Source organism: Crocodylus siamensis, chromosome 3 (genome assembly GCF_052110815.1).
Source record: "Crocodylus siamensis isolate JL-2025a chromosome 3, ASM5211081v1, whole genome shotgun sequence".
Lineage (NCBI taxonomy): Eukaryota > Metazoa > Chordata > Crocodylia > Crocodylidae > Crocodylus > Crocodylus siamensis.
In genome coordinates, this window is record NC_143397.1 from 215356966 (window position 1) to 215383209 (window position 26244).

General features: G+C 43.6%; 1 protein-coding gene across 2 annotated transcripts in view; it reads left to right on the forward strand.

Moving 5' to 3' along the window:
* LRRC69 (leucine rich repeat containing 69) overlaps nucleotides 1–26244 on the forward strand; it is a 58961-nt gene that overhangs the window by 835 nt on the left and 31882 nt on the right. For both annotated transcript variants that reach the window (XM_090040314.1, XM_090040315.1), the window contains exons 2-5: nucleotides 1739–1865; nucleotides 8342–8414; nucleotides 12780–12975; nucleotides 15883–15954. In XM_090040314.1, the coding sequence (XP_089896440.1) occupies nucleotides 1739–1865; nucleotides 8342–8414; nucleotides 12780–12975; nucleotides 15883–15954 (468 nt within the window). The remainder of the gene's footprint in view (nucleotides 1–1738; nucleotides 1866–8341; nucleotides 8415–12779; nucleotides 12976–15882; nucleotides 15955–26244) is intronic.

A 26244-nucleotide genomic window follows, 5' to 3' on the forward strand; every position in this document is an offset into this window, starting at 1 on the left:
CCCTTCACTTCAAACAGTTTCATAGATTTCATAGACATTAGGGCTGGAAGGGACCTCGGGAGATCATCGAGTCCAGCCCCCTGCCCAAAGGGCAGGAAGTTAGCTGGGGTCATAGGATCCCAGCAAGATAAGCATCTAATTTGTTCTTGAAGGTGTTCAGTGTAGGTGCTTGAACCACCTCTGCTGGCAGACTGTTCCAGACCTTGGGGGCTTGGACAGTAAAGAAATTCTTTCTTATGTCCAGCCTGAAACGGTTTTGCAGGAGTTTGTGACCGTTCGACCTCGTCATCCCTTGGGGCGCTCTGGTGAACAATCGTTCCCCCAGATACTGGTGGTCACCCCTGATAAATTTGTAGGTGGCTGTCAGATCACCCCGAGCCTGCATTTTTCCAGGCTAAAGAGCCCCATGGCTCTCAGCCTGTTGTCATGTCTTTTCCTGACCTCTGACCATGCACATGGCTCTCCTCTGCACTCTCTCAAGCTTCTCCACATCTTTTTTGAATTGTGGAGCCCAAAACTGGATGCAGTACTCTGGCTGTGGCCTCACCAAGGCCGAGTATAAGGGGAGAACGACATCCGGGAATTTGCTTTTTCAATGATTTTCCTCTTGCACCCACAGCTCCCTCACCCCTCCTGTTCCTGCTGGCAGGGGAGTGAGGAAAGCCACAGATCCCATGCTAGTTTCTCTGCTGAGAGATGCAGGCCACTTTCCTCTCCCACCAGAGAGAAGGGATTGTCCTGGCTCCCCTGTACACTCCTGCCTGCAAGGTCCTCTTGTGGCAAGTCACAGTTGTGCAGGTCACAGTAACCCTCAACCTGTGACTGCTCTGAAATGTTTAGGACAACATAACAGTCCATTGATTTACAGGTTTTAAAGGTAACCTGAAACAGTACCCAAACATGCCTTTCTTTAAATCACCTGCCTTTGTACGCTCAAGCTAAGGTCAAAGTAGGTTACTTAGAAAACTTCATCCCACTGTAACTGTGTCAAGAAATGTTATGTGCATTTTTCCATAACTTAAAAGGTGTTTTATTCTATGTGGAGAGAGCCGGGTTTGAAGTGATTCTTATCTTACAGTATCAGCTGGGGAGGTTTAGAGGCAGGCCATTGGAAATGAGATTCTGGAAAGCTCTTTGTCTTCTATGCTTGGATTTATCTTTAGTAGCCTCTGGGATTTGGATATTATTAATATATAAATATTCATATAAACCTGTGTGAGGTTTTCTATATTGGCATGGAGTTGTTTTCTTTGGGAGTGTGCACATATACACATGTATGCTGAACCCAGTACAGCAGTTCTTGGAATAGATCCCTCCAGAAGTTACTCGAATTCCAGTTTAAAACTTCAGGTTACACAAGTAACTATCCAAGTCATAGGGGTTACAGCTGTGCCTTAATGTTGGATAAACGTGCAGAATCCAGCTCTTTTCCTTGGAGGTATTGTTTTGTTATATACGTCTCTGGTAATGAATTAGCTTCTTTATTTTTAATGCCATAGAAAAATAAAATGGAACTTTCCTAAATCTAATCTCCCATATATGAAATTCTGTTAATGTTGGGGTAAGCGTGTGTCAGATATTTTTTTTGTAGTTTAGAAGGAATAGAAGGGAAATTTCTAAATTCTGAATTTCCCAGTAATATCTATGTTTTAAAACTTGATTAGCTTGTATTTGCTGCCTTTTTGTTGTGAGGTAGCAGCAAGCTAGATGGTTATTTGTTTATAACCTCTTTTTATAGTTGACAGAACTAAACTTGGGAAACAATATCTTTGAGGAAGTTCCAGAACAGCTGAAGTATCTCAGTTCACTACAGAAGCTTCACTTATTTGGAAATAAAATTACTACCATATCACCAGCAATATTTGGTAAGTTGATGTCAAATCAAAGCAAGCTATTTAAATATTTAAACTTAAAATATTTAACAATTTAATAGTTTATGTTTAAAATTTTCAGTCTGAATAGTGTTGTTTGGTAAACAATGTATTTTTTCCCACATTGGAATAAACTTTTTATTATACTGTTCTTGGAAACCCTAATGTTTGAACAAAAAAGTTACCTGTTAGCAATTTGTATGTAGGTGGGGTTTTTAAAATACCTCACCAACTTATTTATTTGCCCATTGGCAACTGTAGGTATTAGGAGCAATCTAACTGAATTCCAGTTAATACCAGAGGAATGCTTTGGACACACAGGATTTGCTAGCTTGGACAGAATTAGTGACCCTTCACCTTTTGGTGTTATTGTTTGACCAGTTGCCTGTGCTTGATGCTTCATAGGCCCCAGACATCTGACATACTTATACTTGTGTGAACTCACTTAAATCTGACCTAGAATTTGCCAGGGAAAAAATCAGGGGGAAACTACATCACTGTTAGTGTCATGTACCCACAGTTTATTCTGGGGTAGTTATTTGCTGACAGCAAATAGGATATTTTACCTGCTTCCCCACTTCCCCACCACTTAGTGCTGAGACACTATGACAGCATGAGCTGTGTGCAGTTGCACTGGAAAAGTTGGATTTCAGTTCATTCTGAACAGCAGTGCAGTTTGTACCAGTGTACCAAACTGATATGAAGTATACAGGAGCAGGGGAGGATCTCAGATTTAGTAAAGAGGGGTACGACACTCTGCCTTTCAGACCATGGTGGAAGATGGAGACAAGTGTGGTTGGAGTCCTCAAGCCAGCAGGGAACTCTACGGGGTGGGGCAGGAAACAGATGCAGGAAGGGGAAAACTGCCCCCACTGCCATAGTCCCTGGCTGACCTAGGCATGTAGGAAGCTCCAGAGCCACTCTTCTTGATGGGGGGAAGGGTGGCTGTGGGGAGCAGTTGCATAGGGTGCCAGACTCTGCTGGGGACAGTGGTGGCAGTAGCTGGGCTTCCTACTTGCCCCTCCCAGATTATCCCCCTCCTGGCTGGGAGTAGATGCAGGAAGGAGGAAACTGCCACCAAGGCTGTCCCTGGCCAAGCCTGGAACAACAGGTAGCTGCTTACTGGAGTCTGGCTAGAGTAGGACAGAAGCAGCTCTGGAAACAGTATGAAAGGCAAGAGGAGGGGGATGTAGTGGGGACCAGGGGAGAGGGGGAAAAGGAATAGGTACTTTCTCTGGCCAAGCCCAGCATTCTGTGCAGTCTCAGTCTGCACCTGGAGCAGAGCAGAGGTGGCTCTGGGGCTCCTCCCCATGCCCAGATCAGTGGTAGCAGAGGGTGCATCCCCTCCTCTGTGTGCCTGCACCCTGCTAAACTCCCAGTGTGCCATGCCAGCCCAGGGGCTCCAGGTGTAGGGTGAGGCTGTGCAGGGTGTTGGGCTCAGCTGGGGACAATAGTGGCAGAAGGGAGGTGTGACTGCTCTGCCACATCCCTCCTTAATCTAGTCCTGCAGCAATGTACATATGCATGTCTGTTTGTATGTTGTGTGCCCAAAACTGTAGGTAGGTAAATTTTTCTAAAATGCACCATACTATACATGAGGTGGTAGGTTAAGCCATTCCCCCAGCTTGATATGCAATTACTATTTCAACATTTTACTGTACTCCAGTGTACTGTACTGTACTCCACTTATGCATACTGGATCAGTGCAGAATTTGCTTAACTGTACAAGACATTGCCAGTCCAAATTCGTTGTTCGCTACTTGCACCAGTGAACTCTAGGTTTCTGCTTATCCCTTAAGATAGTAAGCACCTTAAGTGCTCAGTAGCTTTTGGCTCTATTGTCTGTTTTGAAACTCAGTACTGTTCTGGTTAAGTAAATGCAAACTGTATCTGTCTACTTCGTAGTCACCTTGATGGTTACTATTAAAAACTTTGAGAATAGGGGGAGACGGGCAGTTTTGAGGCTTTTAATATCACATCACTGACAGTGCTGTGCATGCACAGATCCAGGGGGAGGTATGAGGAGCATGTGGCTCCACCACTTCCCCTCACCCTTTGGCTATGCCATACTCTGAACTCTTCCATTTATCAGAGCAGCTTCAGTTGCTTTGAGATGGCACCAGAGCTTAGGTGGTGAACACTGGTGCCGCTGCTACTCCCACTGAGTCCCTCACCCCTTTGCCTGCTGCCGAATAGTAGTTCTCCATAAGAACTACTTCACAGTTAGGGTGGCTAGGATCTGGAACCAACTTCCAAGGGAAGTGGTGCTGGCTCCTACCCTGGGGGTCTTTAAGAGGAGGTTTGGTGCCTACCTAGCTGGGATCATTTGAGCCCAATTTTTTCTCCTGCCCAGGCAGGGGGTCGGACTTCAAGATCTATAAGGTCCCTTCTGATCCTACTTCTATGATTCTATGAAATTTGATGGCAGGGAAAAAACAGGGATGGAGGGAAGCCATGGTGTTCACTCCCTGGATTCTGGAGCTGTGCCAAAGAAGCTAGTGAGCTTACTGTGCATATGCTTCACAGTCAAAATGGGGTGCAGCTGCAGCCCCCTGAATCCATAGCAAAAATTATTCAAAAGCTGTTTGTGCTGTAACACTGGTAGCCTTGAAACTGATTCCTTTCAGAGTTTTTAATTATTACCGTGGGAGCTGCTATCAGAAGCCTGGAAATGGAGCAGCCAGTCAGTTTTAGAGCTGCTAATACCATATCATTGAGTGGACTTTAAATTTGGATAAATGCATGTTCCATATTCATGCATGGATTTTTCTTAGTCTGAAGGCTATGCACTTACATGGGGTACATGGAGAAATTATAGTATGCTTATTCTCTAATTGTCTTCTTTGTTTATTTTACTGTATACTCTAAAGTGTTTTGTACAGTTAAACAGCTGCTACAGTCAGTCCCAGAAGTGACAATAGCTCAAGGTTGTGTGTGAAAGGTTTCTTGAATATAGGATGCACTGGGGATGGAAAGTGCTATATAAATATGTACATTTCCTATTATTTCCTTTCTTCCTGTCTCCATTTTTTTCCTACCTTGTTTTTAACTCCTGAATCTTCAGTTTTCCTTTAAAAATCAGTCCTTACTGTATGTGTGCCTTCCTTTCAAACTCCCCATGGTTACCTTCTTCTATAGTCCTGGGGCACGTGTAGACAAAACAGGGGCCCTAAATTGAAGTGTTGGGTTTTATAAAATACGGCTTCAATTTAGGGCTGATTAAAACCCCATGTCATGCACCTTGCTGACTTACTTGCCTCTACAGTGGGAAGGGGAGGCAGAGCAGTCCCTGGGCTGCAGGGGTGGGGCAGCTGGTGGAGTCCATCTCTCATGTGACACCCGGCTCAGGTGGTCCCAGGGGGCACTGCAGCCATGGAGGGAAGCACTGGGTCCCCGTGCAGCTCAGGCAGGCAGGCTCCGGGGGTTGAGATCAGGCTTGCTGCTTTTCTTGGGTAGAGCCTGCTTTCTTGGGCTGCTGACAGGCTGCCTGCAGGGCTTCCTATGGAGCTGCCAAGCTGCATGGAGCCCGGTGCTTCACTCTGTGACTGTAGGGCAGCAAACTCCTCGAAGGAGTTTTAGTTTGCTGCGCTCCAAGTCATTTAAAGTGCATTACATCACTGAATTTCCTACAGCAGGTAGAATTAATGCGCAGTATGCCACTGAGGTGTGCAAACACTGACACCACTAAAGTGGTGAAAAAGCATTTAGCCTGCTTTCGAGTGTTGTGCACACATGCATCTCGTTTCATCTACACACGGTCCTCTTGGCTAAGTACAGACAGTCAAAACGCCTAAGGCTGAATCGATTCAGTCTTTGCAGGTTAGTTTAAGATGCAGAGATTAAATTGACTAACAAGTGAATAGACATTCAGTTTTGATTAAGGAAATACAGCCATATGCAGTGGTTCAGGCCCAAAGCTGGGGGGTACAAGAGCATGGCTCTGGCACGTAGCCAGCATGGGCTGTGCGTTTCCTTCCTCTTCCTGACCCCCCTGAAGTCTCTGGGATTTGCAGTCCAGAATCACGGCAGCAGGATTCTGCAGCATTGCTCATCACTTCCTCTTCCTGTCCAGAGTCACAGCCAACAGTAAGTTTAGCAGAACAGGGCAGCCTTGTACTCAGGGGAAGAGGGTTTTAACCCTCCTCCCTGGCCCCAGACCCCAGCTGGGGTTTGCGGGGGGCGGAAGGGCAGTCCCTGCCCTGCCGGCCCCCCCCAGCCCACAACCCTTCTCTGCTGGAGCAGTCTCTACAGCCCAGCCCAGGGCTGCAAAGTATGCCGGGATGCTTGGGGACTATGATTTAACTTGAACCAGGAAGGGGTCTGGGACAGAAGTTTCTTAAACTGTTTTAACACAAATCAGTTAAGTCTGATACTACATTCAACCAGGTTTATCTTAAAACAGTTTCAGCCATTTTGAAACTGGTTTATGTGCACTGAACTCTTGTTCTGTTACAAGTTTAAACCAGTTTCTGATTACCTAAGCCAATTTATGTATAACTTCTGTCCCTAACCCTGATGTGGAATGTCTATACGTTCATCACAGGCTGTACCAGTTTGTGGTGGGGCAGAATCCTCTAGTCTGGAGAAATGCAGACATTGTGCTGTTTCAGCAATTTATTATCCTCAAATCTGTCAAAAACACTGATCTTTAGTTATGTGCCATACTAATGAGTCCTTTATACATATAAAAGTAGTGTTAGGAAGCATAATTAGTAAGATGCTTGTAGCTTGTGGAGGTGATAGTGAATATAATCACAGGATTCTAACTTGCCAAATAGTAAAATTAAGTGTGAACAAATTGATCTTGAATTTTTGTTTGAATATTTCACTTTAGGTTTTTTCAGTATACTTATCACAGTGGTACGTAAGCCAGTTATATGTAACATTTCTTATGAATCAGTTGAATGTGAAAAAAATAAAATAATAATAAGCACAATAAAGAAATTTAGCATAATACCTAGTAAGGGTTTGGAAACTCTTATCAGGAATGTCTTTTGACCACTGGCTAATTTTAATATTGAATATTCACAAAATATTCTTCAGTGGTGCAAGTAAAGTCAAAGTAATTGGCACTGCCTACTTGCTGAGGAGTTGAATTTTACCCAGTAGTTTTAAGTAAAAAAATAATTTAAAAAAATGGAAAAGAGAATAGCTAGGAAAATTATTTTAAATTGGAAGAAATGCTTTGGAAGAGTGAAAGACACAAGACTTGAACTGATTTAGGCTATAAAAGAGAAGGTTAAAGTATGATTTAATCTGCCCTTGAAGGCTCTGCAGTTTAGTACCAAAAAGATCCTGTAACTAGAATTTGAGACTAAAAGCACAATTTTTTAAACAGAAACAAAATAATTGTAGGAAATAGTTCCATTACTGGAAATTTTAAATTCAAGATTGGATATTTTCCCAATTTTTAAAATACTTTAGTTCAGGGGTTCTCAAAGTTTGTGATACTGTGACCCCAAGTGCTGGATGGCGGCAGCAGGGAGCCTGCACACAGCAGCTGCTACTGCCATCCACCACTCCGCGCTGCCTCCCCCCACTTCCCTGCACCACCATGTGTACCCTCTGGGAAGTTTGCGGCCCCCTTTTAACTTGCTTGCAACTCCTCGGGGGTTGCGACCCACAGTTTGAGAACCTCCTCTTTAGTTAAAACTATAATTCATGGAAGTCCTGTGCTCTATATTATTCAGAAGGTCAGACTAAATGAATCACAGTGGTCTCTCTTTTTGTTATAAGCCATGAATCTTTGAAGAAAGACCTGAGCAAAACATTCAGAATAAAATCTGAACTATTTCAGCTTCTTCACAGTCTCAGAAAATGGCATAGCTCAAGAGCAAGGATATTGTAAAAAATCTGTGTAAAGCACTCCAGTCTGTGTCAAGAGTCAAATGAATGAATGTCAGTCTCTAACAACTAGATAGCAAAGCAAAAAAAAAAAAGATTAAAACGGGGGGTCAGCGCAAGTATTAATTGCATCCCCAAATCAGTGTACTATATCACTACCAGAATCAAGATAAATTTATTAGCATGCTTTTCTGTCAACAGAAATAACATACAATAAACTACATATATAGTTGTAGCATTCATGGATCATAACAAAACTTTAGAATACTGCAGTTCTTATGTAGGCAAGGCTCCCAATGACTTTAGCACGTCTGTACGATGGTTGTTGCGGGTTCTGTTCTTTAATTTAGAGAATCTGAATTTGTAAACATTTAAGAAAGTATGTTGAAGAAGTAGTCTACAGATCTAATGTTTTAAGGGAAAATTCATCTGTTAAAAATCCCTGGCTTTCATACAATCTTCTAGACACTGTTAGGAAAGTAAAGTGTAAAATGTTATCCTCCTAAATGAGGGTGATTATGACAGTATTTGTGAGAGAGAGAAAGAGAATGTGTGATGATAAACATTCCGGTCGACAAAGAATATAAATTGTGTGTTTTTTGGATTAAGGATGTGTTTCTTAACAGATGGATTAGAAAAACTGACACTTCTGAATTTGAACAACAACAGGCTTAAATATCTTCCTCCAGAAATACACAGGTAATTTTGATTATGAAAGAATTTCTCAAAGCTGTACAAATTATATTAATGTACAATGTATTTGGTTTGGATGTATTATTTACCTCATCATCATTGTGACAAACTACTACTTCTAATTGCTGGGGAAGCTTTATGACTTTTTACTATATAGCTGAGCAGCAAGAAATGAAATTGTAATTTTTTGACTTGTTATTTTTTTAAAGCACTGCACTATTTTCTTTTAATTTTTCTCTCTCACAGTCAGGTTGTCTTTTTGATGCCTTTCTTGAAAGGGATATGGGATGAGGTCTTTTCATTCCTGTGGATTAATATATAATTGGAAACACTTAAAGATTGAGAACAACAGTTGTGATCCAGCTCTTAGAGTTCAAGAACCAATCTTTTTAATGTTGTCTTTGAGTATGTTGATGTTTGTGTATTATCTTTTAATATATGCTGAACTAGAACATCTAAAATATTTACTTTGAGTACCACAGATGTAACTTTTGTGCTTTATGGAATGAACTGAGGTACAATAACAACATTTCTTTTTACATTTTATCACAAAGTCCTTTTAGAACACATTTTTCCCCCAAATATTTTGCACTGTAAAGTTGTAAACATCATTGCAAAACTTGAATTTGTGAAATTAAAAATCATTATTGGTACTATGGCTGGGCCCTCTTGCTTTAGGTGATGTAAAATGTGTGGGGACGCGAAAGCCCTTCTCTTGAAAAGGTTATTGCTCAGAAGTTTCAACCTCTCCCAACTTCCTTCCTTTAACTCTACCCATGAGGGAAGGCACCAGAAGTGGTCTGTTACTGGTTTTAAAAAGCCATGGACAGGTGAGGGGTTAAAATCATATCAGTGCAGAAAGTATTTGGAACAGGGTATCTCCACAGTCCTTCCCCAGTTTAACTGTTTTTACCCAGTAGTATTTGTATTTGTTTTGTGTCCTTTCTGAAGTGGCCACTCTGGCTGTGGACAGATGTGCATTTGTAGCCCTACAAAATATAGTGCTATATATAGGGGGGTTCAGAGCTCCCTAACTAGAGCACTGCAAAGTTGCCATGAAGGCATACTCTAACTAGGGGGCAATAGGGATTTGCTCCTCTGCACTGCCACCAGGGAAGAGCAACTCAACAGCCTGTCACTGACCAATGGGCACTGGTGCCTGCTGCTGCAGTGAGCAGAGCTGCAGTCCACAGTCCTAACTGGGCTCTGAGCTCTGTACTCTGGGATTCTGGTAGAACAAGAGACCTAATGCATGGGTGGGCAAAATACAGCCCGCAGACCAGATCTAGCCAGTGGAGTGATTTTGCCTGGCCTGCAGTGGGTCCCTTGGCCCCTGTGCATGGTACTGGGGTACCCTCATCCCATCCCAGCCCACAGCTTGTCCCACAATGCCTGGATGGTAACAGCAGCCCCCAGCCCAACTGGGTAAGTGTGGGGTGGAGCAGAGTAGTGCAGGGGAAGTGGCAGAAGCCCCAGTGAAGCTGCTGTGTCCAAGACCAGAGCCAGGGGCCAATCTCCATGGAGACCGTGGGCAGCTGGGCAGGGACCTGCATCTGGGGCTGGTCTTCATGGAGATCAGCCCTCAACCCTGGTCCCAGATGCAGTGCCCTCACCAAGGCTTTTGCCACTGCCCCTGCACTGCTCCATCCCACACTGAGCTGGCAGGGCTGTGGGCTGCTGCCACCTTGTGGGCATCCTAGGGTGAGCTGCAGGCTGGCACAGGGCAGGTGATCCCAGCATCACTTGCCTCCCCTCACTCCAGCCCAGTCCTGGCTGCTGCAAGTGTCAGGGTGTGGAGTGACTGCTGGGTGCATCCTTCTTCCCCCAGCTGTGCACTGCCAAGCGAGGGGAGGAAAGAGGGAGGCTAAGTTCCTCCCAAGCCTCCTCCGTGGGGCTCGCAGCCCTCCTCTCCCCCTCATAGGCGCTGAAGCCTCCCAGTGAGGCCCAGCAATGGCTTCCAGCTCTGCCCAACCCTGCGCTGTCACTGCTTCAAGATTCTAGTCTTGGTACCAGATACAACTCCTGGGAGCCACGCGGACAGGATGTGCAGGTGGGTGGAAAGCTGCATCTGGTGCTGGGGCCAGAATCTTGGGCACAGGGCTGGGGCAGGGCAGGGCAGGGCTGCAGTCCACTCTCTGCACACCTCTGGCTGTGGTACCCATGCCCGCTGCAGGGGCATGCTGGCAGTGGATTGTGTCTCTGACCCTGCTCGAGCCCTGGCCCCACACTGTCACCACCTTGCAAACCTTCCCTGTGATCCCAGCCTTGCCTGCCCCTCCTGCTCCTGAACAAAGCTTCTTGGGGCCCCATTCCACATAAGGAGTTTTGGTGAGTTGTTGCATGGCTGGGGACTGGGTGCTGACCTGGCCCACAACCGCTCACCAAAATAACCTATGTGGCCCAGGGCCCAAATAATTTTCCACCCTGGCTGTAACGTTATATGTAACTATTCAGAGATTATATATGGTGCTACAGGGTGCTACAAAGAATTCCTGTTTCGTCAATTGTAGTACTACAGAGAATTCCTGTTTCATCCAGGACATTTCTGTAGGGGTTTAGATCCTATTTTGAACATGTTTCCAAGACCTTTCATCTTCTTAATTTCATAACTTCACTACCCTCTGCCTTCAGCAGTGCTTCCACTGCAGCCTGCGCTGCTAGTAACTGGAGCCAGGAGGAGGTTCTCATTTGCAGTCTGGAAAGGAAGGCAAAAGTACAGCAAACACTTCAAGAAAGCCAATGTGGCCAGGATGATTATGATGCCATCGCTGTGCTGTTGGCTGCTAGGGGACCCCAGCAGAATGAGCAGCAGTGCAGGGCACAAAGCCAAGGAATTCCAGGTGTTGATACAAGATACCTAGGTTTATGAGCTTCCACATGCGTGTCAACCATACTATGTGCTCTTTCTACAAAGAATTTAGAATGATCCTGGCACGGGATGAGTCACAATACAGTTATATTTCATGATGCATTGAATCACGGTTTACGGTTAATTCTGGACATGACCCGGACAAGGAACACATTAGTAGTGCAGACAAGCCTAAGGGCAAGAAAGTTCTGAAGGGTGAGGAACTTCACAGATTTTAGGAGCCCAAGCTGTCATTTTGGCTTTCTGAGGTGAGCTCGAAGAATCTTGAGTCCACAGATGCCGAGGCCATGCTAATGCAACCCCAGCCATCTGCTGTTCAACTATCTACCACCCCATGTTCATTGACAGGGGATTCCTGTACACTGATGGGGGCAGTAAATGAGCATGGTTTGTATGGCAGTTTTTTCTGGTTCAAGTGGCTCTTCTAGGCATCACCACCCCCTGATCCTTTCTACTTGCAGAGTGGTTGGCTGGTGTAGATTGCACATGTAGTCATCTTCACCCCATCTAGAAATTGTGCCCAAGGACCCAACAGGTAGTGTACTAACTCATCTCTTACATTTCTGGGGAATATGGAAGTTTCCTTAGTTCCAGAATAGGGCATCTGTTCCTATCCAGAAATTCTTTGGAAGAAGAAGCCCTCCTTCCCTTTAATTAGTCAAGATTTTCTGACCTGGAAGTTTAACTTCTCTTTTCCATAGTTGGGTAAAGGTGCTTTTTCTTAGTGACATTCTAAATTATTTTCAGTGCATTTTGAACAGAAAAATAAGCACATCAAAATTGTCTTAGCAGCATTGAGGAAAATGTGAAAAAGCTCCAGTACATTCAGCAAAAGTAAAAACAAAATTAGAACGAACAAATTTGCAATGGTAACCTTTATCAACATTTGCAGTCATCAGCTATTCTCATCCGCTGTGCCTGTTACACCTCTCATCTCTGTTATTTTGCTGATTTCCTTGTTGAGTATGGCCCAAGATATTTTCCTTTTGGAAAAATATTAAGATTTACTTCAGAACAAACTATTTAAAAATAAACATTATTTCATTCTTGCATTTTCATTTGATTTTCATTTCTCTTCATTTATTTGCATTTTCTGACCCACCCTGACATGTAGGACGAAATCTGTTCTGTCTATAAGCCATCTACATGCAATCTTATTATATATGTAATATTTGGAATTCAGAAGGCATTTCCTGTCTGCTTTAAATGGCTCCAAAAAGTACCCACACCCAGCCAAATCCTTTGTTTTGAGAGTCTGTAATAAAAGCAGTCAGACAAGTTATGATTAATTGCTATTTACATATCATATGAATACTTTATAGTAGACTTAAATCTCTTAACAACTGCCCACCATATGTTTCATATAAATATATTTAAACAGGTATGTCATGAAAAATAGAACACATCCCTGTATAGGAAACTTTTCAATAAAAGTTTCAATTATTCCCTGTAATTTAGGTTATATTAAGTCTGTGCAACAAAATACTTTATTCATTTTACAGGTTAGAAAATCTGGAATACATGAGTTTAAATAATAATCAGATAGGAAGTATTCCCAAAGAGCTATGTTCCCTGGAAAAGCTTTCTGAACTCCATCTGTCCTACAACTGTCTTATCATGGTACCTGAAGAAATTGGATACATGACAAACCTCAGGATGCTGTGCTTGTCAAGAAACCAGATAGAGGTTCTTCCAGATGTGAGTAATCCTGCGCTAACATACTTTGTCTTTTAATTAATGTACATATTTTAAGAAAACATTTGAATAACAAATCTTTAATGGTGTGTGTTTTCCAGAGTACCTTAACAATGCATGCCTACAATCACTAAAACATGTTTGATAATTTCACTCTCAAAGATGTTTATTTAAATACTTTTCTTGAGGACATTTGGAAAATAGAAATTTAAAACTGATTTATTAATCTTTGCAAATAGGAACAAAGCCTAAAATGGACAAGTAGGGGCCCACCTTTTCTAAGCACAGGCACCTATCCTGTCTGTCTTTAGGTATGGCAACATAAACAATTTACCACAAGGCAGGCTAGGACATAAATTTGCTACGTATTAGCTACTTCATGGTAGTTATCAATGTGCACAGTCTTATGCTGTAGTACATGTGAGATGTCCCATTTTTTGAAGCAAGATAAGTTACCTGACTTTAACTATCGGTTCAGACTATCCACATGGGTAGTTACTGCAGAGTAATTCAGACTGTAAATACACATACTAATTTATCATATGATGACTCCATGTAGCCATAAAATTTTTGCTTTGCAAGTGCTGGCAAAATTGGTAAGTTACGTTCATGCCACGTGTTTGTATTGTTTTAATTTTTGTGAGTACAGAGACTGAGGGGCCATTTATGAAAACTTTCTTTCTGTTAATTTTAGAAAATCAAGCAAGAGATCTGTACTTTAAAACCTGTTAACTAGTAACTAACTAGTAACAAACTAGTATCCTGACTTTCAGGAGGCTTGAGCAATCGGAACACTCACTGAAAGTTAAGGGAAACTGCAGGTACTTAGTGCCCTGGGAAATATTATTTTAAAATTTCTCTCTTATACTGTAAGTAAAGGTTTGAAGTAATTTTATGAAATAAAATTCAGTAACATCACTAATTGTGAATCTTTACTTGATGTTTGAACAAATAACTGGAAGCAATTAATGTAAGTTCATTTTATTAATTATTTTGAGAAATGCTGGACATTAAATAAATAATGTGAGCTTTCTTAAAATATGGGGCCTTTAATGAAATGTATCATAGCTCTGTTGCTTCAGGAAGGATTTGGCATAAATAAATGAAGTTTTAAATACTTTTGTAGTCTGTTTTATCATCAAAACTTTTTACCTCTTTTAATGGCCAAACATATAACAACATTTCCTGAGTCAAAATTAGAAGCCTTGGTTTGCCTTGGTGAAGTCTAAAGTAAACATCTAAAATGTGTTACATAACTGATCTTAAAACTCTTGAGCTCTTGCATATTCCAGTTAGCTTTTAGGGAGAAGGAAGAGCCTCTAGTTTTTATTCTGAATCAGGTTCCTTGCTTTCGGACTTTTCTTTTGTGACACTGCTGCTTTACTGTCTGATATGCAGATGCGTAAGTGCTGGCACAGTTAGTAAGTTATGTATTTATGCCATGTGCAGATGTACAAAGCCCCAGACCTTTGGAAAATTAGACCTTAAATGAGGGCCCATTGAGAAATTTTATCTTACATTAAGTTTAGTTGTATTTAGCTTTTATTTGTGTTCCTTTTTAGCTAGAAGTAAAGATAAAGGAGAAATATATCATTCTAAACTAATCAGAAGAAATAAAGTTATATTTCTTCTATGACTATAAGTGAATGGTCTTCAACTTCAGGTCTTAGGAGTATGGCATACATACTATTGCGACCAAGTCTGATTTGTACAGCTTTTGTAGTAGGCTATTCTGATTGAGGCTTGTTCTGTTGCTTGTTCTGTGGGTGCTCAACAGTATGTACATCAAGGAGAAGAAAATAAGATTTTGAACATGCAAAGTTTATATTTGATCTTTGTTTATTTTGTTTACTATGTTTATTTTTTATTTGTATATTACCTTTGTTACCTGCAAATGTCAGTCCAATTAAACAAAATGCACCTATGAAGCCTGCTATAATAGAAAATGTTGAAAAAAGGCTGTTAATACCATTATATCTTGGCAGTTGCTTGTAACTACTACTTAATTTATCAATGAAAAAACTTGAAAAAATAACAGCATAAAGTAAAATCTTATATGTCTTTCTATCCCATGTTCCACCAGAAATAAGACATGGTAATTGAGTAATTATGTTAAGAAATGGTAATTGAGTGAGATTGGGAGATAGGGTCTATTGGTAATTTTAGAGATTCAGGCGCTCCATTTAAAAGTTTTTGTTTACTGAACACAGGAGCCTGAGAAATGTGAATTTACAGACTACTCTGGATCCCTTTGTAATGAAAGAAAGAGGCTGTGACTGAGACGAGGAGGTATTGGATGTCTAGCCCTGCACTTTAGCACCTTTGTTCAAAGTGCTGCGGTCCTAGGTGCATGTGTAGGTATTGCACCATAACTAATTCATAATAAGGTGGAGAAGGATTGGGAGATAAAGGTCCTTGGAAATTTTGAAAAATAACTCAGGATTGATTTTTTTTTTTTAGTGTTAACAGAAATGACAACTTTGAGAGGCAAGGATTTCTTATGGTAATATTTTTTTTTTATTGGACTAACTATATATTTTGGATTAAATTAGATAAGCTTTCAAATGCAAGGTATTCTTCATCCAGTCTCATTTAAAAGCTTGTCTAACTTTAGCTCAGTTACATAGTTGGTTTGATAAAAGCTATCACCCTAAGACATGCTTGCTTCTTGCGTAATTTCAAGATCATCTTGGCTGCAACATTGCTCTTACACTATTTTCTTCTTTCTAATTCATTTTGAGTTTTCCTCTTTGTTTTTTTTCTTTTTTTAATCAGATAACTCAGGCTTTCTTCATCAATCTCATCACTGAGTGATACCTCTGAGATGACATTCTTATCTATGAGGAGTTTAACTTACTGGTCTTTCCCCGCCCTTTTTTACCAAATTGTTTTTTACCCATTTACTCCTAGGGGCTTTGCAAACTGAGGAAACTAAGAATTCTAGATGTAGCGGGAAACAGAATTCGGGTGTTTCCAACAGCAGTAAGTATTATTTTCCTATAATTTGTTCACTAACAAAGTTTTTTTTGTGTAGCGTTATTAGATTAAATGTATAGGCAGTATATGCAACTTGCAAAAATTGATACCATGAATGTTACAGAGCAGTGAGTGAAAACAAAATAAATATGCAGAGTTGCATAGAAATCCAGCAGAATCCAACTGGAGATGGCAAACTTACGTAAACTAGTGTTTATGTGTTGTAAATATTCCATTCAAGGTACCAAAAGTAACATAGCCAATCTGGTTGATCAAAATGTGCTTGTCAAAGTTGTCAGTCTCCTTCCAGTTGCTGAAGAATTTTTGTTTCTAAAAGGCACATATTTAAGCACAATTTTACTAGTGTGCACACTGTTGTGATTGGAGTATTATACAAATCATGGCCATTCTTTTGAGTTAATTTAGTACCATATCTAAACCACTGATCATGAGGGAAGACGAAGAAGAATCCATTGCTAGAGTCAAAAGGAAATTACACCACATGCAAATGGCATAATTTTTAATTGAATCTTTATGTCATTTTGTGTTCAGTGTCCTCTGATAAATACATTTTAACCTGATATACCAATAAACTGTGTGTTTCTCCAGTGCATTCTTTGTTTTGGACGAGGTGACAGTCTTTTACTGTGCACTTTAATCAATGTTCTGGGTCATGTTCTTTTTAACAGCTTGGCTATTTTGAGTCACTACTGAGACTGGGGACTGAAATTCTTTTGTTTCAACTACTATAACTTTTCAGTTCCTTTGGATTTGCTGTTTCTGTCATTGAAATTATTCATGTGATGGCTCCCTGTTTCCCAGACTGAAGAATATCTCTTCCTCAGTACTGCCCAAATTCTTTGTATCTTCTATTGCTTGTTACTATGTTGTATTGAAACAACTAAAATTAAGGACATTTTTTGGGGAAAAAAATGGTATAACTTTTTGAAGTGGTGGGTTTAGTTTTGATTATAAATGTGCATTAATAGCAGTTATCAACTGAGGGCACTACTGCATTGCTTTTTTTTTTTTCTCAGAGGCTGCAACTACCTTTTTGCAGCCTTCTGTGGACCCTAAACAGCAGGGAAGTTTGTCTGAAACATTCTTATATAGGACAAAGCAAGAAGGTTTGAGCTTATTAAATTTGGTCCTAAACCTGGAACCTATCCATGTGTATCAGCCTGGACTCATATAGATAGGCCTGTTGATGTGTTGAATCAGGACAAGTTTATTTGCCATTGAGGCCAAAAGAATATATGACATTATAATAGTTCTAATTATAAGAACGGATTTTATTGTCACAACGTCATTGTGGCCAGGAGCCTGGGCAACAAGCAGGACGAGCTCGTCCTCCTGCTCAGTGCAAAGAAATATGATGTCATTGGGATAACGGAGACCTGGTGGGACTCCACCCATGACTGGACCACGGGGATAGAGGGCTATACCCTGTACAGGAGGGATCGTGCTGACAAAAGGGGTGGGGGTGTAGCTCTCTATGTGAAGGAAAGCTACATGTCCCTGCAAGCTGATGTTGGCGACCGGCATGGACAGCTAGAGACCCTCTGGGTAAAAATTCGTGGGGAATACGGCACAGGGGACACAACGGTGGGAGTCTACTACAGACCTCCCACTCAAAGTCCTGAGCTTGACCAGGAGTTCGCCCGGGAACTGACTGAGGCCGCTTGCTCCAGGACCTTGGTTGTCATGGGTGACTTCAATTACCCGGACATCTCATGGGAAGATCACGCAGCAAAATCCGAGCGGTCGCAAAGCTTTCTCTCATGTGTGGATGACCTCTACCTGACTCAAGAAGTCTATGGGCCAACGAGAGGCAAAGCGCTGCTCGACCTGGTACTGGCTACGGGGGATGACCTAATTGGCGACCTAGTGATCGATGGGAAGCTGGGTGACAGTGACCACGAGCTGATCACCTTCACCATCCGCCGTAAAGCTGGCAAGTCAGTCAGCAACACAGAAGTCCTTGACTTCAGAAAAGCCGACTTTGACAAGCTCAAGAGGCTTGTCGGTCAGGCCCTCAGGGACCATGACCCCAGGGAGATGGGAGTTCAAGAAGAGTGGTTGCTTCTCAAGGAAGCGATCCTTAATGCACAAGCTAAATCTATCCCAACACGGAGGAAAGGCAGCAAGAAGGCACAACAGCCCCCCTGGCTCTCCAGAGACCTAGCGGACCTACTGTGGCTAAAAAGGAAAGCCTACAAAGGATGGAGGATGGGATTCACCTCCAAGGAGGATTACTCCGCGCTGGTCCGGTCCTGCAGGGACCAAACCAGGAAAGCCAAGGCTGCAACTGAACTCCAACTAGCTTCAGGCATCAAGGACAACAAAAAGTCCTTTTTCAGATATGTGGGGAGCCAGAGGAAAAGCAAGGGCAATGTTGGACCCCTGCTAAAGCAGATGGGGCAACTGACAACTGACGCCCAGGAAAAAGCCAACCTACTAAATAGGTACTTTGCGTCAGTCTTTCATCAGTCACACGGGATGCCCATGCCTGCAATGGGACAGGGAAATCTGGGTGAGGGGGATCCCCTACCCTCCATAAATGCTGACCTCATGAAGGAACACCTTGAGAAGCTGGATACCTTCAAGTCAGCTGGCCCTGACAACCTGCACCCCAGGGTATTCAAGGAGCTGGCGAGCGTCATAGCCCAGCCCCTGGCACGGATCTTTGAAAACTCCTGGCGCTCTGGTGTAGTGCCTGAAGACTGGAAGAAGGCCAATGTGGTGCCGATCTTCAAGAAAGGGAGGAGAGTGGATCCGGCTAACTACAGGCCCATTAGCCTGACTTCTATCCTGGAGAAGATCCTAGAAAAGTTTATTAAGGAGGCCATCCTTGAGGGACTGGCCCGGGCTAACATTCTAAGGAACAGCCAGCATGGGTTTGTTGCGGGTAGGTCTTGTTTGACCAATCTCATTTCCTTCTATGACCAGGTGACCTATCACCTGGACAAGGGAGAAGAGATTGATGTCATATATCTTGACTTCAGAAAAGCTTTTGATCTGGTATCCCACGATCACCTCTTGGCCAGACTGGCCAGTTGTGGCCTTGGGTCCACCACGATCCGCTGGTTGGGAAATTGGCTTCGTGGTCGGACCCAGAGGGTTGTTATTGATGGCAGTCACTCATTGTGGTGCCCTGTGACCAGTGGGGTCCCTCAAGGCTCTGTCCTGGGACCCATCCTGTTCAACATCTTCATTAATGATGTGGACATTGGAGTCAGGAGTGGACTGGCCAAGTTCGCCGATGACACCAAACTTTGGGGCAAAGCATCCACGCCAGCGGACAGGCGGGTGATCCAGGCTGACCTGGAGAAGCTCAGGAAATGGGCAGATGAGAACCTGATGGTGTTTAACACCGAAAAATGCAAGGTTCTCCAGCTTGGGAGGAAAAACCTGCAGCACCCTTATAGGCTCGGCAGTGCTACGTTGGTTAGCACTACAGAAGAAAGAGACTTGGGGGTCATCATTGACCACAAGATGAACATGAGCCTGCAATGCGATGCTGCGGCTAGTAAAGCGACCAAAACGCTGACTTGCATCCATAAATGCTTCTCGAGCAAATCCCGGGACATCATTCTCCCCTTGTACTCGGCCTTGGTGAGGCCGCAGCTGGAGTATTGCGTCCAGTTTTGGGCTCCACAATTCAAAAAGGAAGTGGAGAAGCTTGAGAGAGTGCAGAGGAGAGCCATGCGCGTGATCAGAGGTCAGGAAAACAGATCTTACGATGACAGGCTGAGAGCCATGGGACTCTTTTTAGCCTGGAAAAGCGCAGGCTCAGGGGTGATCTGATGGCCACCTATAAGTTTATCGGGGTGACCACCAGGATCTGGGGGAACGTCTGTTCACCAGAGCACCCCAAGGGATGAGGAGGTCGAACGGTCACAAACTCCTGCAAGACCGTTTCAGGCTGGACATAAGGAAGAATTTCTTTACTGTCCGAGCCCCCAAGGTCTGGAACAGTCTGCCAGCGGAGGTGTTTCAAGCACCTACACTGAACACCTTCAAGAGTAAATTGGATGCTTATCTTGCTGGGATCCTATGACCCCAGCTGACTTCCTGCCCTTTGGGCAGGGGGCTGGACTCGACGATCTCCCGAGGTCCCTTCCAGCCCTAGTGTCTATGAAATCTACGAAATCTGTGGCTTTCTCAGTTGCCTTATGTGGAAAATTACCCAAAATTCATCCTCTAATCTGAAATTGAAAACTGGCAAAAATTAAAACACCCACTTTCTATTTAATGTTCAATAATTAATGACACAGACTACCGACGGTTACTTATTATAGAATATACAGTTTATTGAATGCATATATGTATTACTTTTATATTGCCCCTAAACAGGGCACAGTTGGAGCCTTTGGCAAATAAAGGGAATGTGCTTTTTGGCATTGCAACCTGCACTCCTCCATGTCTATCCAGCTTTTGCTGTCAAGTGATAGTGGGTTGATGCCATGGTCCAACTTCCATTCTTGTGACTTGTGCTAGTAGGGATCAGTCCCTGTGTATTGGGTAGTGCATAGGTGCAGTTATGCACAGACGAGGAAGCCATGCATGACATGAATTCTGGTTGATAATTTAGAATTATGAAAATGCTATATTGCTTCTGTGAGTATGTACCTCACCTTGCAGGTATGACAGTAGTGGCTTGTTAATGGTGGTCTGTTGCTGTGGAAAGTGTGTAGAGCGGGGGTCAGCAACCCCCGGCACTTGTCGTGCATGGCATGCGAGGCCATTTTCCTTGGCATGCATTGGGCCTGGGGAGGCAGCAGCTGTTTGCAGCCAGCCGGCCCCAGCTCTGGGTAGCTGCTGCTAGCTGGGAGCCCAGGCTATTCCCAGCAGGCAGCTGGGATGCGGCAAGCCCTGCTGGAAGCAGACTGGGCTCCGTGGCTATCAGCAGCTACCCAGAGCCAGGGCTGGCTGCAGCGGGGAGGCTACAAACAGCTGCTGCCTACCTGGCGGCCCCGGCCCCATTAGGCGCAGTGTCGGCACCTGCTGTTCTCCCAGAGCCTGGGGCCAGGAGACAGCTGGGGCCGAGGCCAGGGGAAGTGTGGTAGGGCAGTGGGGAGCTGGGAGCAGGCAGCTTTCTGCGCCCCCCGCTGTGCTCTGCCATGCTGGGTTCCAACACTGCTTTGCAGAAGCACGATGGCAGCACAGTGAGGAATATTGCCAGTATGTGCTGCGTCCCAGGAGGCCAGGGCTGGGCCAGGGGCTGGGAGGCGGCTGGGGCTGGGAGGCAGCTGGGGCTGGTGCTGGGGCTGGAGTGGAGAGGCAGCAGATGTTTGCAGCTGGCCCAGATTTTGGGTAGCTGCTGACAGCCAGAGCCTGGGCTGGGGACAGGGTATTTGGGTGGGGGGTGTTACCAGATTTGCCCATTACTTTGGGGTGTGCTCATTTATTAGGGATATGTTTCTAGGGTCTTGGTAATTCTATTAATGTGCTGCTTGTGGTACTTGTGTTTCTATACGGAGCTGTGTCTCTCCCTTCTGCAAGCCCTCACCCCCAATGGAGCTATCTTACAGGACTCAGTTTCAATGGGGCTGGGTTCCTCCAGACCCCAAATCAGTCATACACACAAACACACACAAATTAACATGACACGCCTGATTTGGCCAGGTTGATCAGCATGGACAGGCTGATACCCTCATATGCCAAGAATCAGTTCATCAGAGCAACAATAACTACAGTCAGACACAAGCACACAGTTAAACAGAATACCTCTGAATCCAGCTGGGTGTCCAGATGACACCCTCATGGGCCGGCATCCGAGATGGAACCAAATGACCATTCATTTACATGAGAGATGGAGAACAGAAAGCCTGAAGCAGAGACTGCAGTGAATTCTGGGATCAACGAAGCAGGGGAGCACTGCATGATGGGGACCCTGTTCTCCAAATGCTCATCAACCCCCACACCCAGCTCAGCATTTATCAGACCAGTTCTAATCTGGATTTACAAAGGACTTCCCCCCCCACACCTCTAAGCAGAAGTTTAATAGGCATCTGGTATATTTACAATTTTAAAGCACTCTGGAAACCTACCAGTGCCTTAATCAGTATAATAAAATATGCCATTTAATTTTGCTATTTTTTAATCATGGAAAATCAGAGCTCCAGGTGTGGTTGTCCCCTGTTGCTTTGCGGCACTGAGCAACCCTAATATGCTAGTGTCCTGGCCCTGCCCATGCTTCTCACTCCCAAGCTGGTGACTCTGCTTGTGCCCCTCCATTCTGAAGCAGTCTTCTGCCCCCCGCTGACCATTTCAGTGCCCCTCACTCCCAACCCAGAGTTCCTTGATCCTGCTGTTACCCCTCACTCCCAACCCACAGCCCCCTGCCCCATCCCCAGGCTATTCTAGTACCCTTCACTCCCACCCTATATCCCTCCCATCCCTGCTAGTGCCCCTTACTCCGGCTCTGCAGTCCCCTGACCCTCCTGATGCCCATCAGTCTTGAGCCACAGTCCCCCACCCCTCCTGGTGCCCCTCATGCTCATCTGGAAGCCCCCCGTCTGCTTATCACTCCTGACCTACAGTCCCCATGCCCCCTCTGGTGCCCATCACTCCCAACCCACAGCTCTCACTCCCCCCACCTCTGTGGGAGGGAACCCTCAGTTGTCCCCTGCCCGGATTTACAAAATGGTGGTCTGTAGGAACACAGTGGGGATAGTCTCCAGCATGAGATGCATGCAGTGTATCTCATGTGGAACCACTGGCAGCGGCAACTGAGGCACCATATGCTGCTCTGCATTGCCGGCTGGGATTGGGGCTGCAGTGCAGTGGGGAGGACCAGCACTGTGCTCTACAGCAGCAGTGTGAGGTGGAGCACGACTCTGGCCTGGCTATGCTGCAGTGTCAGCTGCACATCATGCCAGTGGTATAGCAGCAACAGGAAAGTCACTGATCCTGCGTGTGGCAGCTACTCTGGGCACCTGACCACATTGTTGTGTCTCTAAACAGAGCCTTCTGTTCTCAGAAGGGGATAACAGGTAAAGGGGAAAGACCTGTGAGAATGTTTCTACAGAACTCCAAACCAGGGCAATACCTAGACTATTATTGAGACTTCAGGGGCTGTAAATACTTGGCCTAGGGACAGAAATTACATCTAGTGCAAGTGATCGGAAACCAGTTCAAATCTGTATCACAACAGATATTCAGTGCAGATGAGCCACTTTCAAAATGGTCAAAGCCAGTTTAAGATAAACCAGGATGGATGTAGTGTCAGACTTAACTGATTTAGGTTAAATTGGTTTACTGAACTTGTGTTCCACTTCCCCTCCAGATTCAAGTTAACTCATAGTCCCCCAGTATTCCAGGATGCTTTGCATCTTCCCCACAAACCCCACTCACAGGATGGACAGGCTAGCATTGACCCAAGCTGTCTGCTTCAGCTGAGTACGGAGACATGCTCTAGTGCCCCCGGGCTTCTGGCCTGGGCCACTGACGGCATGTGGCTGCATTTCTAGAATCAAAAGTGAATGTCTGTTCACTTGCTTATTGGTTTAATCTGCGCATCTTAGATTAACCTGCAAAGACTGAATCGATTCAGCCTTAGACTTTTTGACCGTCTGTACTAAATCATGGGGCCCTGTAGGGACCAGCATAAGGGTCTGGTTCATGTTTAAAAGGGAAAGCTTGATTAGGTCTTTGTCAAGGGAAAGGAACATTCTTTTTTCCTCTCTTTTATTCTGCTAGCCTGCAGAACAACTGGGAACAATTCTGGCCCTTAGTTGTCTCTCTGAATTAGTTTTAGCAAGCAAGATGTTGCAGATTATTTGCTAGTTGCTTCTGTATGCTTTTGTGCAGCTATATAGTTACCTTCAGGGAATAAAGGACTGTTGTGTCCTTTTTTTGGAGTACAGGTTGGGCCAGCAAATTTGAAGTTTGGCTGGGGATTTTTGAAAAAATATTGCAAGGATGAATAAAGAATTCAGGCAGGATTTTATGCTTAATTCAATGTAAATGCGATACCACCTATTAGGAAAAAGATCTTAGTTGAAGGGAACCTAGTTTTATTATTGTTTAAACTGATTTTTAAATCTTAAGAGTTTGACTTTAGTGACTAAGTGAACGGTGTTTTGTTTTAAATAGGGCAGGACATACATGGTTCAATTCATTTAGCATTTTCATTATTTACAGGGTCTTTTACTTTTGCCAACAGTGATAATATTCCTGGTCAAGTCTACACTGCTTGTTTTCCCAATGTAACTTTGTGAGTGAGGAGTATGAAGAAATGAAAGCCCCTAGCTAACATAGCTATGCTTGCAGAATCCCTGAATAAATACCACTGTGCTGACAGAAAGATGCATTAAGTTATGTCATTTTGGAAGACAGTGTAGCTTTGTCTGTGGCAAAATTCCTTATGTTGTCATGTGCTGTGTCGCCTGAAGGGCCTCTGCCAACATGGCTTTAGCAGCCATACCAACGAAGAAGTTGGTACCATACCTCTCTACCAAAGAGGCTCTGTAGTGTAGACAAGTCCTCTAAGCCTGTGGGGTTGGTCCATGGGAAGGATTACACCCTGCACACCAGGATTGAGCCCTGGGCCCTGCAATACCCCACCTGCCTGGACTCTAGGGCAATGAGTGCTGGGACTGGGCCTTTGCTGTTCTGTGTGCCCTAGTTTAGCATGCAGGGCCACAGCCAGTAGGACTCCCCATGGGCAACTGGTACCTCCTAATACTGGGGGGTCCTCCAGCAGCTGATCACCACTGCCAGCGGAAGTGCCAGCAGCAACCTGGAAATGCCTCCAGCACTTCTCTCAGGGGGTGCACAGGCAATCTCAGGGGGTGCACGTGCACTCGTGTGTATCCCCTACATGTTGCCGATGGGACTCCCCATGGACTGGATGACATGGTGCCAGGGCCCGGATCTGGCCTATGGGCTGTGGCTGAAGAAGCACCCCTGCTCCAAGCCATAACAACTACTACTGTTCTTCCACTACAAGAACACAATTTGTGTAACTGAACAAGGAGTTCTGTTAAGGTACCCTTTTCTGTTTAGAAAGCTGTCATAGAATCATAGAAAATTAAGATTGGAAGGGTCTCAGGAGGTTATTTAATTCAACCCCCACTTCAGAGCAGGACCATCCTCAACTAGATCATTTCAGCCAAGGCTTCGTCAAGCTGGGCCTTAAAAGCCTCCAAGAATGGAGATTCCACAGCCTGTCTGGGTACCTGTTCCAATGCTTAACTACCCTCCTAGTGAGAGAGTTTTTCCTCATATCTAACTTAAAAACTTGCATAAATGTAATTAATGACATACAGCTAAAAATATTCAAAATATTCAAGATAATATTCAAATTATCTTGGTAATTTTTTCTTATGTTTTAAGAAAAAATTACCAAGAGCCAGAAGTCTTCAGTTTTTAAAGATCCATTTGGAACAGAAATATCAGTTTTGTAAGGTAAATGGAAAGAGATGTGCCAGAGGAAACAGTAAGCCAATGTTATATACCTTTCAAGCACTGATGCTCTGTATAATTTGAATTGTGATGATGTCTCACAAAACTGTCTACAAATCTTTTTCAGGCAGCTTACAACTACAGAGTATCCAGATTTATTTTATCAGACATACAAAAAGACTTGTTCTCTTAAATCAGCTTTAAGTTTGAATAGCTCAGAACTGTACCCACAGAATTTAGCAGGGGTTTCCCTTACCTTGCCAGAAGGAAGAGATGATGTGATAGCTTCACAATAGTTCTGACAGTTTGATTCTAATACAGAACTGAGAGGTAGCAGAAAACCTACTTTAGTGCTCTAATCATAAATACTAATTATGAACTAGTAAAAAAAATGTGTAAAGCAATAAATATCTAATGATTAAAAGAGCTTCTTAGAGCAAAGAAATGGTCAACAGCTCTGGAATATTTTCTGCAAGCTTTTGTATAATTCAGATATATAAATCTTTTCCTGTTTTCATTTGTCCATTGTCATTATGTATGTCATCACTATTCACCTATTTCAGGTATACGTGTTATCTTAAGTTAAAAATATGAGCATTGAGTAGACTATTAGATATATGCTTGTTTTCTCTATACAGGAACAAAAGCTGGACAGAATTCTATGTAAAAAAGAAAAGAAAGAACACTGTTGGAAGTAACTTTCTTTCCTTACTAGGATAGATCTGGAATCCTTTTCTTGTATGTTTGTTTAGTTATGCAAGTCCATTAAAATGGGGGTTTTGTGCAGAAATAGTTTTGGTTTAAAGGAACATCTTTACCTTTCTTCTACAGATATTTAAAAATTAAAATTACAGTTCATTTAACTTAAGTATAATGCCAATGCAT